The 12,367-nt window shown below is 39.3% G+C and overlaps 1 protein-coding gene across 1 annotated transcript in view; it reads left to right on the top strand.

Annotated features, from left to right (window-relative positions):
• GTF2A2 (general transcription factor IIA subunit 2) overlaps nt 1–12,367 on the top strand; it is a 17,891-nt gene that overhangs the window by 2,266 nt on the left and 3,258 nt on the right. The window contains exons 2-3 of the mRNA XM_017531915.2: nt 3,643–3,763; nt 4,862–4,966. Coding sequence (XP_017387404.1) covers nt 3,692–3,763; nt 4,862–4,966 — 177 coding nt within the window. The 5' untranslated portion in view covers nt 3,643–3,691. The remainder of the gene's footprint in view (nt 1–3,642; nt 3,764–4,861; nt 4,967–12,367) is intronic.

Genomic DNA, 12,367 nt, shown 5'->3' with positions numbered 1-12,367 from the left:
AGCGAAACTCCGTCTCAAAAAAAAAAAAAAAAAAGAGTTTAGGGAAAACAGAATCAACCAGCAAACAATATTAAGAAGGATGAACTAGTGAGTTAAGGGAACAATCCAAAAAGGATAGTGTTCTGCAAGCCAAGCTAAGATCCTTTACAGAAGAGGAGGCAGTAATCAGGTGTGTCATATATTCTGGTTGAGGATAGAGGATTAGCTTTAGCAGGGCCATTGATGACCCTCGGCAACCTATTTCCTTAGAGTGCTGAAGGCAAAAATGAGCTTAAAATGGGAAGAAAGGAATTGGGCGACAGTGAATACAGATAAAACTAAGGAATTTTGCTGCAAAGGGGAACTGAGAAATAGGGTGTAGCTGGCAGGGTGAAGTGGGTTGAGGGTTTTTTGTTTTTACTTTTTAGGGTGGGAGAAGTAGCCACCTATTTGTTTCCCAATGGAAATGATCCGCAGAGAGGGAAAATCTGATGGTGAGCGGTAGAAGTGACAACTGAATTGTCAGAACAATTTCCTTGAACGAACTTGAAGGCAGTGCCTAATACAAAGGCAGAAGGATTGGATTTAGATAAAAATATGTATAGAGTTCACCTGCAGTGGCAGGGAGGCAGAGTATATGGGTACAGGTTGGGCATCCCAAATCCAAAATGCTCCAAAGTACAAAACTCTGAGCACCAACATGACACTCAAAGGAAATGCTCATTGGAGCATTTCAGAGCTTGGATTTGGGGCACTCAACCCATAAGTATATATGATGCAGATATTCCAAAATCCAAAACACTTCCAGTCTCAAGCATTTCAGATAAGGGATGCCCAGCCTGTATAGCTATCAGTAGGGCACACAGTAGGGCACAGAATACCAATTGTGTGCCCTACCAATAGCTGTACAGGTTGGGCATCCCTTATCTGAAATGCTTGAGATAAGCAAGGGATGCCCAACTCATCCCTTGATGTGGCTGCGAGAGTCTGGAAGCCACTGCCTCAGTTTCCTCAATAAAGGGGGAAACTTTGTATTGTACTTAGATACATTTCTAATATATTAGCACTTTGAAATACCTCTGAGTAATTCACTCAACAAATACTTATTGAATACATACTACCTACCTTGTTCTAGGTGGTAAATATGTAACTGAACAAAAGTCCCTGTCTTCAGTGGGTTATCTATTTTAGGAGATGGGGACAGAGTAAGCATATGTATGTCAGCTTCAGTTATTGGTGTGAATAAAAATAAAGCAGTGTGAGGAAGAAGGGAGGTAATTCTTTCTTAAAGGTTGATTACAGAAGGCCTTTCTGATGAGGTATCATTTGAGTCAGAGCTGAATCAAAGGAGGGACTGAACTATGCAGGTATCTGGGAAGAATACTGACAGTAAAAAGAAGAGCTAGCACAGGCTGGGTGCAGTTGCTCATGCCTGTAATCCTAGCACTTTGGGAGGCTGAGGCAGACAGATCACAGCCTGCCCAATATGGTGAAACCCCCCTCTCTACTAAAAATAGAAAAAAAATTAGCCGGGCACGGTGGCGCATGCCTGTAATTCCAGCTACTTGGGAGGTTGAGGCAGGAGAATTGCTTGAACCCAGGAGGCGGAGGTTGCGGTGAGTCGAGATTGCACCACTACACTCCAGCCTGAGCGATAGAGACTCTGTTTCAAAAAAAGAAAAACTAGCACAAAGACCCTCAAGCAGGATCATGCCTGCCATGTCAAAGATCAGCAGGGGACCAGAATGACCGGAGCAGAGTGAGAGGGTGAATGGGCCAAGATAGGGCAGAAGGTATTGGGGGGCCCAAATCACATAGGTCTTGTAAACCAAGGTCTTTATGGTTTTCACGGAGGTGAGATGCTGCCATTAGTGGTTTTGAATAGACTGGTGATGCGATTTGCCTTATGTTTTAAAGTCTTAGTGTGGCTGCTATGAGGGTGGGGTTGGGATAGTCAAGGGTAGAAATAAGACCACTTCATGAGTTACCACATTAACTTTAGTGACAGATGATGGTGACTTAGGGTGATGGCACTGAAGATCGTAGAAGCTTTCAGATTCTGGTTATATTTAGGAGGAAGAGCTGAAAGGTTGGCTGATGGATTACATACCAGGTAAGAAAAAAAGTAGTTAGTCTTCATTGAGGTTTTTGATCTGTTACAGGAGGACTAGATTTACTGTTTACTGAGGCGGTTAAGACTGAGAACAGAGCAGATTTGCAAGAGTGGTATCGGGAACATGGTTTTTGACAAATTGAATTTGAGGTACCTACTTGATATTTTTATCCAGTGTCAAGCAGGCAGTTTTATATATAGGTACAAAGGGAGAAGTGAGGCCTGGAGATACAAATTTGGGAGCCATCACTGTCGCAGATAATAGATGGTATTCAAAGCCATAAGCCTGGATGAGGTAACTAAGGGAATAAAGCATGTGGAGAAGAGAGGACCCAGGAAGCCTTAGGGCAGTTCAGCATTTAGAAGTCAGGGAACTGAGAAGGAACCAGCAAAAGAAAACAAGAAATATGGTAGTATCCAGTGACATGAGAGAACTGAGAGTGGTGTCTCAAAGCTGACGAAATGTTTCAAGAACGCAGAAAGGATCTGTTGTATCCAATGCTAGCAAGGTATGTAACGTGAGGACTGATGGCTGGCCATTCCTTTTGCTGAGTTTTACCTGATGATTGTTCCTCAAATGTATTTTCCCCCATCCATCTCCAGACTGAAAGTGCCATGAGTTCAAGATCTTAACACCTGACATGTAGTAGAAGCTCAGTAAATATTTATTGACTCTGTACTGCTGACACCCTTTTTGAGCCCCCATCCCTCATCTGTTTTTAAATCTCGCACTCAAGCCCAGGTGTCTGTCCTTTCCTGCCTAAAATGCTTCAGTGGCTCCCCACTGCTTACACCTATCCTGCCAAACAAGTCCATCTGTGCCACCTCTTTCAGCTTCATCTTATGCCACTCCCTCCCTGTTCATACTTATGCCCTGATAATGTAGAACAGTTTATGTTTTTCCCCACAGACATTTCATCCTTGTTCTATTCTGTCAGCCTGGAATGACTTCCCTCCTCTGCTTGCCTAAAGTCTAGCTTTAAGAACCTGGAAGCTTTTCTGAGCAAACTCAGTCTGCGGGCAGCCTCCCTAGTACGCTTTGTATCTTTATCACAGTTCTTATACTGAGTTGAATCTCTTTTGTATGTTTGTTTCGCTCTCTAGAGTATAAATTTTTAGGATTAAGAGCATGTCTTCAGTCATCTTGTTCCCCCTGGTACCTGTCACAGTGCCATCCTCTTGGTAGGCACTCTGTAAATATTGAATTTTGAGCGAACAGGGAAATAAAAGGGGCAGACATGCAAATATGAGCTGACGATTGGACGGCAGGTAGAAAGGACGGTACATGGAAAATTCTAGACTATGTCAGAAGGCAGACATTTAAAAGAAATGGTAAAGACATTTTAATATGTCAAAATCACAGGGAAAAAACTGGAAAATCATTTGTAGCTATTCCTTGTAATTCTAAAATGATATCGTAATTTGCAATCACGAAGTATTCTTCTAGTTTTATATGAGAACATAGGAGGTAGACGATACTGATATACATAATTTATGATGTTACATTATGATCTTTTTTTTTTTTTAACAATTTTATATTAAATTTTTAGGACATCAATGCAAGCTTGAATAAGAAAAACAAATTCTTCCTCATAAGCCATGGCATATCAGTTATACAGAAATACCACTTTGGGAAACAGTCTTCAGGAGAGCCTAGATGAGCTCATACAGGTGGGAGACTGAATTGAAAATCAAACATTTTCATCTAGATGGGTTTATAATAATTCTTGTCTTATCACTTATCTCAGGCAAAGAGAAATGAGGTAAAATATCTTAGACTATTTGACCTAGCAAGTCAGTAACACTGACTGATGAATAACCTCAAATTCTTGTTTATTACACTGTCCTGACAACAGGACAGAAAATATGATTGAATTATATCATTAAATATAACTAAATCTGGGTATGTGCAGTGGATCAGGCCTGTAATCCCAGCACTTTAGGAAGCCAAGGTGGAAGGATTGCTCGAGGCCAGAAGTTTGAGACCACCCCATCTCCACAAAAAAATACAAAAGTTAGCTTGGTGTGGTGGCGCATGCCTAAAGTCCCAGTTACTCAGGAGGCTGAGGTGGGAGGATAGCTTGAGCCCAGGAGTTTGAGGCTTCAGTGAGCTGTGATGGTACCACTGCACTCCAGCCTTGGTGACAGAGCAAGACCCTGCCTCTAAATAAATAAGTAAAGTTAAATCTTCAAAAATTTTTGTTCAGCATAAAAATTGAGATTGTTGGTTTCCTACTTGTCAAATTTAGGGAAGAAAGGCATATTTTTTGTAGCTTGAAGATAATTTTTGTCCAGTTTAATAAAGTCTTTAGAGATTTAGAAGTCTGAATTTATATTTCAATTTTAAGAGAGTTAACCCTTTTATATCATTCTCCCAAAGTAGAACATATTAAGTAATTCCAGTTGTGGGTATATTTTATGAGCTTCAATAAAATTTAATAGGTTTTTTGTTCGTTAAGATAGACCCTTTGTGTTTAAAAGAAACACCTCTTTGTCTTCTCTTTCCAGCCACTGTGAAGGAAAGAGACAAAGTTTTGTTCTGGGTTTGTAACATCACTGCATGTTTTTAAGATTGTTTGTGTCAAGATAGTGCAAAAGATATCTTCCAGCTTTGCTGCTTCATCAGTTATGGCAAAGGAGATAAAGAAATTCTAGTTTAGAGGCTTGGGTTAACCACAGTTAAATTTTAGATGATAATTCGTGTATTTTTACTTACTTTGTCTTTAATGTTCTTCCCCAAGGGGATTTATGACCTTTACCTTTTCTCAGTCTCAACAGATCACCCCCCAACTTGCCCTTCAAGTTCTACTTCAGTTTGATAAGGCTATAAATGCAGCATTGGCTCAGAGGGTCAGGAACAGAGTCAATTTCAGGGTAAGGATATTTTCCTGAATCTAGAAGCCTGTACCAATGGTTGTTAAAACAGTGTGTTTTTTTTTTTTTAGTTATAAGAGGAAGAGGTGGCTTAATCAATTTTTGGAACTTGTTGTGTAGTAACTGTACTTTTCAATCAACTATATACTAAGTTGTGATATCAACTTAATGTGAGATACAGAGATGTTTTTAGAGTTTTATTTCATTGTTTCACAAATCAGCCTTGATATGTTTGGCTAACTTCCCTGAAGAGTTACTGAGATTCCAAACACCTGAAACATTATCTGCAGGATTAAAGGTAAGTGGTAGAGTAATCCCTACAGTTCTATTATGGTTTTCAAACTCTGGCTTTTCCCTGTTCAGGGAAGGAGAGTTATTTCTAGAAACTTCATGTTGTCTCCCTCATACTCTTAGGTAACCTGGCTGATAAAAACCTGATGTAGTGGTAGATAGCAGTCTATTCTGGTAGCTTGGTCTTACTTGAGTTACTTATACTTTGAACAGTCAGTCATCCAAAGCTAACTAAAGTTATTTCTCTCAGTTTCCTGATAACTTTAGATTAAGGGCCTATTGAAAGCATCATAGTGCAACAGAAATAATTTTACCACCTTATGGTATTGATGGAGTCATATAGAACATGATGATGTTTAGTTATCCTATCTAATTTCATGCTTATATTGTACTATAAGGCATAACCTATAGAAATATGATTAAAAGCAGGTTAAAATATGATTAAAACACAAAATTTGAACATTAGGTAACATCTGCCTACTTTATTTGGTATTTAAAATACTCATTAAATAATTTGAGTGTCTGTTACATACCAGGCATGTTCCAGATACACAGAAATGAACAAGATAGACAAAGCCCCATTTGAGTTAAATTTTTGTGAAGGATAAAATAAGTCTCTTTTTTTTTTTTTTTTTCCCCGCATTTTAAGTTTTGGGGTATATATGAAGAACATGCAAGATGGTTGCATAGGTACACACATGGCAGTGTGATTTTTTTTTTTTTTTTAACCCCGCCACTCCCGCACTCAAGTCTCTTATTTATCAGTTTCATGTGCCAAAAAGTTACCTGGAGTAAAATATACCTGTAAGACTATAAAATTTGACCAGTGGATTCTTGAATTACACAAACAGTAATGATTGTGGCAAAATTAATTTGTGTTTATTTACCCATATGCAGAAGTCTGCCCAGATGATCCATGTTAATACATAAATTTTGCTCTAGTAATAAATTTAGTGGACTACTTATCAAAGACAGTGTACTTCGCAAGGCCTAACTACTCTTCTAGGTGCATTATTGTAGCTTTCTAGTTTGGATTTCTTTAGCTAAAGTAATTTGGCATTTACATTTATCTTGTCTAGTGTTTCGTAAGTTTGTCTATATTCCAAAAGCTATAAATAACTGCTCTCAGCCTTGATAAGGACTTTTCCATTCTTGCTTTTTAGTTTCCTGCTGCTGCTATTGTAGCTCAGTCTTTCATCGCCCTGCTCATGGGTTACAGCCAACTTGATCAATTTTAAGTCCAGAATGTTTGCAAATAACATTCTCTGTAGCTTAGTGTAGCACATGACCAAGACAAAAGAGATAATACTTTAGAAATAACCAATTTTCAAAGCCATATTGCTAGATCAAATTTAAGTATATATTTTTTATTTATAATTTGCTGACCTAGGAGGGAGTAAGCATCCATTAAAAGAATAGAATAATCCTCTATGGCATGTTAAATTGTTTTTCGTTTTAAATCTTTTTATGGGTTCCATAATAAGTGAAATTATTTAGTCAAGTATTATAGTAGAAAATCCCCTTGAGTATGAGAGCTGAGGTTTTAATTGTTTCTATGTTTTAATTTATTAGTAAAAAATTCTAAATATATGTATCTTGAACTGAACTAATTTTTAGGGAGAAAATTCAGATTGAACTAGTATGTGTAAGTAAGCTTTTTAAGACCCATTGTATGTTTTTGGGAGAATATATGGCCATAGATAAAAATAATGATTACTTAAACATTGGAGTATTGGACTTCAAACAGTAAACAAGCATTAGAATATTTAATACCTTCCCCCCAAAAATAAGATTTAGTGATCAAGAAAAATAGCCCTTCTAAAAGACCTGAAAGTTTCCTTTCCCTGTTTTTTGATGTTTCTATAACGAACATTTCTTACATAACTTTTAAGATGTTCTTGGCTGGCACGGTGGCTCATGCCTGTGACCCCAGCACTTTGGGAGGCCGAGTTAGGCAGATAGCTTGAGGTCAGAGTTGGAGACCAGCCTGGCCCTTGGCCAAGACAGTGAAACCTCGTCTCTACTAAAATAAGCCAGACATGGTATTGCACGCCTGTAATCCCAGCTACTTGGGAGGCTGAGGCGGGAGAATTGCTTGAACCCAGGAGGCAGAGGTTGCAGTAAGTCGACATCATGCCACTGGGTGATCCAGCCTAGGCGATAGAGTGAGACTCCATCTCAAAAAAAAAAAAAATGTTGCCCACTTGGGGATACGTGTAAAACAAAAAATGTATTTATTAAAGGTGCATTGAAGATAAAATTTGGCCAAATGATTATTATAATTAGTATTTGACCATAGCCAAACATCTTATAGAAAGAACTTTTTGAATTTAAAGAATGAGTCCAAAATTTCTCTTTAAAAAGTATAATTATCCAGGCACTGCAGCTCAAGCCAGTAATCCCAGCATGTTGGGAGGCCAAGGCGGGAGGATCACTTGAGGGCAGGAGTTAAAGAATAGCCTGGGCAATACAGTGAAACCTTGTCCAAATAATACATAAATAAAAGGGCTGGGTACCGTGGCTCACACCTGTAATCCTAGCACTTTGGTAGGCCAAGGTGGGTGGATCACCTGAGTTTGGAAGTTAGAGACAGCCTGACCAACAAGGAGAAACTCCATCTCTAGTAAAAATATAAAATTAGCTGGGTATGCTAGCATATGCCTGTAATCCTAGCTACTCGGGAGGCTGAAGCAGGAGAATTGCTTGAACCCGGGAGGTTGTGGTGACCCAAGATCGTGTCGTTGCACTTCAGCCTGGGCAATGAGAGTGAAACTCTGTCTTAAAAAAAAAAAAAAAACATAGCTGGGTGTGATGGTGTGTGCCCATAGTCCCAGCTACTTAGGAGGCTGAGGTCAGAGAGCAGCCTGAGCTCAGGAGGTTGTGGCTGGCTGCAGTGAGCCATGATCACACCATTGCATTCTAGCCGTATGTGACACAACTAGATCCTCCCTCAAAAAAAAAGTATGTATATAAACATACAGATTATATATTTATAATTATATAATATATGCACACAAACTGAAAGATGTATATATAATGTTTATGTGATATATAATTATAGAGTATATATGTAATATATACTTACATATACATGTCTTAGTTTTTATACTAGAGATACTAAATGGATTTTGATTTTCAAATGGAGAGTGAAAAAGCCAGGTATTTAAATGAAAATTATACAGAAAAGCTTATTTAATGTTAGAGATTCTAGATGAAATTATTCTAAAAAGATTAGATTTATATTATTTAATCTCTTAGGTTAAACTTTTTAAAAACATTTTTTGGCTCAGAAGTTATCTAGCTAATGTGCTCTTTGATTATGTTAATTGTCCACTTAATTTTCATCTGAAATTGTAAGGCATTTAATAATTTTTTTTTTTTTTTTTTTTTTTTTTTTTTTTTTTTTTTTTAAGAGAGCAGGGTCTTGCTGTATTGCCCAGGCAAGTCTCGAATTCCTGGGGTCAAGGTATCCTCCTGCCTCTGCCTCCCTAAGAGCTGGGATTACAGGTGTGAGCCACAGCGCCCAGCCTAATAACTTTTAATTAACATCTTCAGTCAAGTTTTGTAGCATCTTTGCAGTAAAATAAATGAAATATTTACATTTATACTGCAACAAATGGAATTTTAGCGTATGCTTATATGCAAGTAGATTTTTCACTTCAGTCTGCATCTACAATGGTTTATTTATATTTGAAAGTGAATACTCAATACTGGCTCATAAATTCCAATAACTTGGAATTTATTTACATAACATTATTTACATAACAATGTAAAAGTATTTACATAACATTATTTAGAAATTATTTACATAACATCCAATGAAGGTAATTTTCCGCAAGCTAAGCTATGAGGACACAAAAGCAAAATAATGATTTAATGACTTTGGGGACTTGGGGAAAAGGGTGGGAGGGTGGTAAGGGAGAAAAGAGTACATATTTTTAGATGGCACGCAGTATTTTTTATACTGAAAATATAAAAAGTAGCTGGTTGTGATGGCGCATGCCTGTAATCCCAGCTACTTGGGAGGCCGAGGCAGGAGAATCACCTGAGTTTAAGTGGCGGAGGTTGCAGCGAGCTGAGATAGTGCCACGGCTCTCCAGCCTGGGTAATGCAAGACTCTGTCTGAAAACAAAAACAGAATACACACAATTTTTTTTTTTTTTTTTTTTTTGGAGATGGAGTCTCGCTCTGTCATCCAGGCTGGAGTGCAACGGCGCCATCTCTGCTCACTTCAACCTCCACCCTCTGGGTTCAAGTGATTCTACCACCTCAGCCTCCCCAGTAGCTAGGATTACAGGCACCCACCATCATGTCCACCTAATATTTGTATTTACATAGAGACAGGTTTCACCCTGTTGGGCAGGCTTGTCTTGAACTCCTCAGTTCAGGTGATCCTCCCAGAGTGCTGGGATTACAGGCGTGAGCCACCACACCTGGCCAGTAATATATATACTCAAGATTATGGATTACACACAAATTCAGGATGCTGGAAATGAACATTGAGGATAGCATCTACCTGTTCAGCTTTTAGAGGCTCAGACTGTAGCAAATGAGCAGATCTAATTTTTAAATATATCTTACAGGTTTACAGTTTTGTGCCTTTTTCCCTTAACATGATGTCATAGATGATTTTCCATGTATTGATCACTCCACTGAAATTGTTGTTGCCAAGTTATTTTTGCTAAATCTCATGCATCATTTGTAATACTATTGATTATTCTTTAACACCCATATTTCCCTTGAAAATCATACTGTGTGAGCTTTTCTCCTATTCCCTGGCCTCTTGCCCTCAGATTCCTTTGTAGTTACCTTCTGTCTTTGCTTATCATTTAATTGTTGGTATTCCTCAGGGTTATAGAGTGCCCTTCTACCTTTGGTTTCATCCAACCCTCTGGCTTGGTTAAAGTGAGTATCACGTTCTCATGCTTTCTCCTATACTCTACCTACTTATTGAACATCACGACTTAGATATATCTGAAATTCAACAAAGTCCAAATTTAACTTTACTCCCAAACCAGCTTCTTCTGTGAATGCATTGTCATTCCATCCAGAAACTTGGGAGTTACCATGGATTTCTCTCTTCCCCAACCCCACCATATTTATGGTTGTCAGTCCTACTGGACCTTCTTTTAAAGGTAGGCTACCTTTTAGAGTCTCTGCATTTCTGTAGATCCCTTTACTCTTTCTTACTGTACTAAAGCCACTTGCACCTCTTTGGTTCACCCAGCTAACAGACATCAGCTTCATAGCTGGTCTGTCTTCTTTGGTCATACTCCTGTCTAATCCATTGTCTACATCATCACCAAAAAAGCAAATCTGATCATGTGACTTTGGCTTAAAATCCTTCATTGACCTCCCAGTACCATTAGGATGGGGCAAATGTTTTCCAAGGTTCTCCTTTATCTTCGGATCTCCTGACACGATCTGTTTTCTGAAATGGACTACTCCATTCCACATGTTTGTCTTCTTTTCCATTATCCCTTCTTTCCCTTGACTCTTACTCTTCAGGACTCAACCTTCGCTTTTTGAGAGAAGCTCTCTGCCTTGTGTCCTCCATACTCTTGAGTGCCTTTGCTGTACTCTCATTGTACCCAGTAACTTACTCTTTCATAGCACTGTTATACTATATATCTATTTGTTTTAATGATCTCCCTACTAAACTCAGCTCGCCGTTGGCAAGGACTGGTGCTTACCATTGTATCCTCAGAGCCCAGCATAGTCTAGCACACAGTGATTACTCATTTATTCATTCATTCATTCATTCATAGCCATCAGTTTTCATCAGTTTTCTTAATCTCACTTGATAGACTATTTACATTGAATCCAGTTTTTGATATTACAGTAATATTTCAGGGAGCATTTCTATGCTTGAAACTTTGTTTCTAAATTGAAGATTTTAGTCATTTAAGTGTTGCATACTTAATTTCCTCTGTGACTATATGTGCACATGTGTGTGTATCTCAGGTTTTAATTATATTCTGTTGGTGTCTTTGCACGACTTTCATCACATTGTTTTTAAAAATTTCCGGCCACGCGTGGTGGCTTATACCTGTAATCCCACCACTTTGTGAGGCTGAGGCGAGTGACCTGAGGTCAGGAATTTAAGACTAGCCTGGCCAACATGGTGAAACCGTCTGTACTAAAAATACAAAAAGTAGCCTGACATGGTGGGAGGCACCTGTAATCCCATCTACTTGGGAGGCTGAGGCAGGAGATTCGCTTGAACCTGGTAGGCAGCAGTTGCAGTGAGCCTAGATCACGCCACTGCACTCCAGCCTGGGTGACAGAGTGAGTCTCCATCTGAAAAAGTAAAAATAGGTTGGGCGTGGTGGCTTACACCTGTAATGCCAGCAGTTTGGTAGGCCAAAATTGGCAAATCTATATAAACATTTACATATAAATATTTATATAGAAATTAGAGGGTCTGCTGGGCACGGTGGCTCACACCTGTAATCCCAGCACTTTGGGAGACTGAGATGGGCGGATCACCTGAGGTCAGGAGTTTGAGACCAGCCTGGCCAACATGGCGAAACCCTGTCTACTAAAAATACAAAAAGTAGACAGGCATGGTAGCCTGTGCCTGTAGTCCCAGCTACACGGGAGGCTGAGACAGGAGAATCACTTGAACCTGGGAAGTGGAGATTGCAGTTAGCTGCGATTGTGCCCTGCACTCCAACTAATTAGAAGAATGTGGCCTGGCTGTGGTGGCTGACACATGTAATCGCAGCACTTTGGGAGGCCAAGGTGGGAAGATTGCTTGAGGCCAGAAGTTTAAGACTAGCCTGTTCAACATAGCAAGACCTTGTCTCTGTTTTTAAAAATGTGAAAATAGGCTGGGTACAATGACTCAAGCCTGTAATCTCAGTGCTCTGGGAGGCCAAGGTGGGTAGATCACCTGAAGTCAGGAGTTTCAAACCAGCCTGGCTAAGTGGTGAAACCCTGTCTCTACTAAAAATACAAAATTTAGCTAGGTGTGATGGCATTTGCCTGTAATTCCAGCTACTCAGGAGGCTGAGGCAGGAGAATCACTTGAACTCGGGAGGCGGAGGTTGCAGTGAGCCAAGATTGCACCACTGCACTCCAGCCTGGGCGACAGAGTGAGACTCCGTC

Source organism: Cebus imitator, unplaced genomic scaffold (genome assembly GCF_001604975.1).
Source record: "Cebus imitator isolate Cc_AM_T3 unplaced genomic scaffold, Cebus_imitator-1.0 Scaffold74, whole genome shotgun sequence".
In the NCBI taxonomy this organism is placed as follows: domain Eukaryota; kingdom Metazoa; phylum Chordata; class Mammalia; order Primates; family Cebidae; genus Cebus; species Cebus imitator.
The sequence above is the reverse complement of the archived record's forward strand: the minus strand, read 5'-3'. Positions and strand labels throughout refer to the sequence as shown.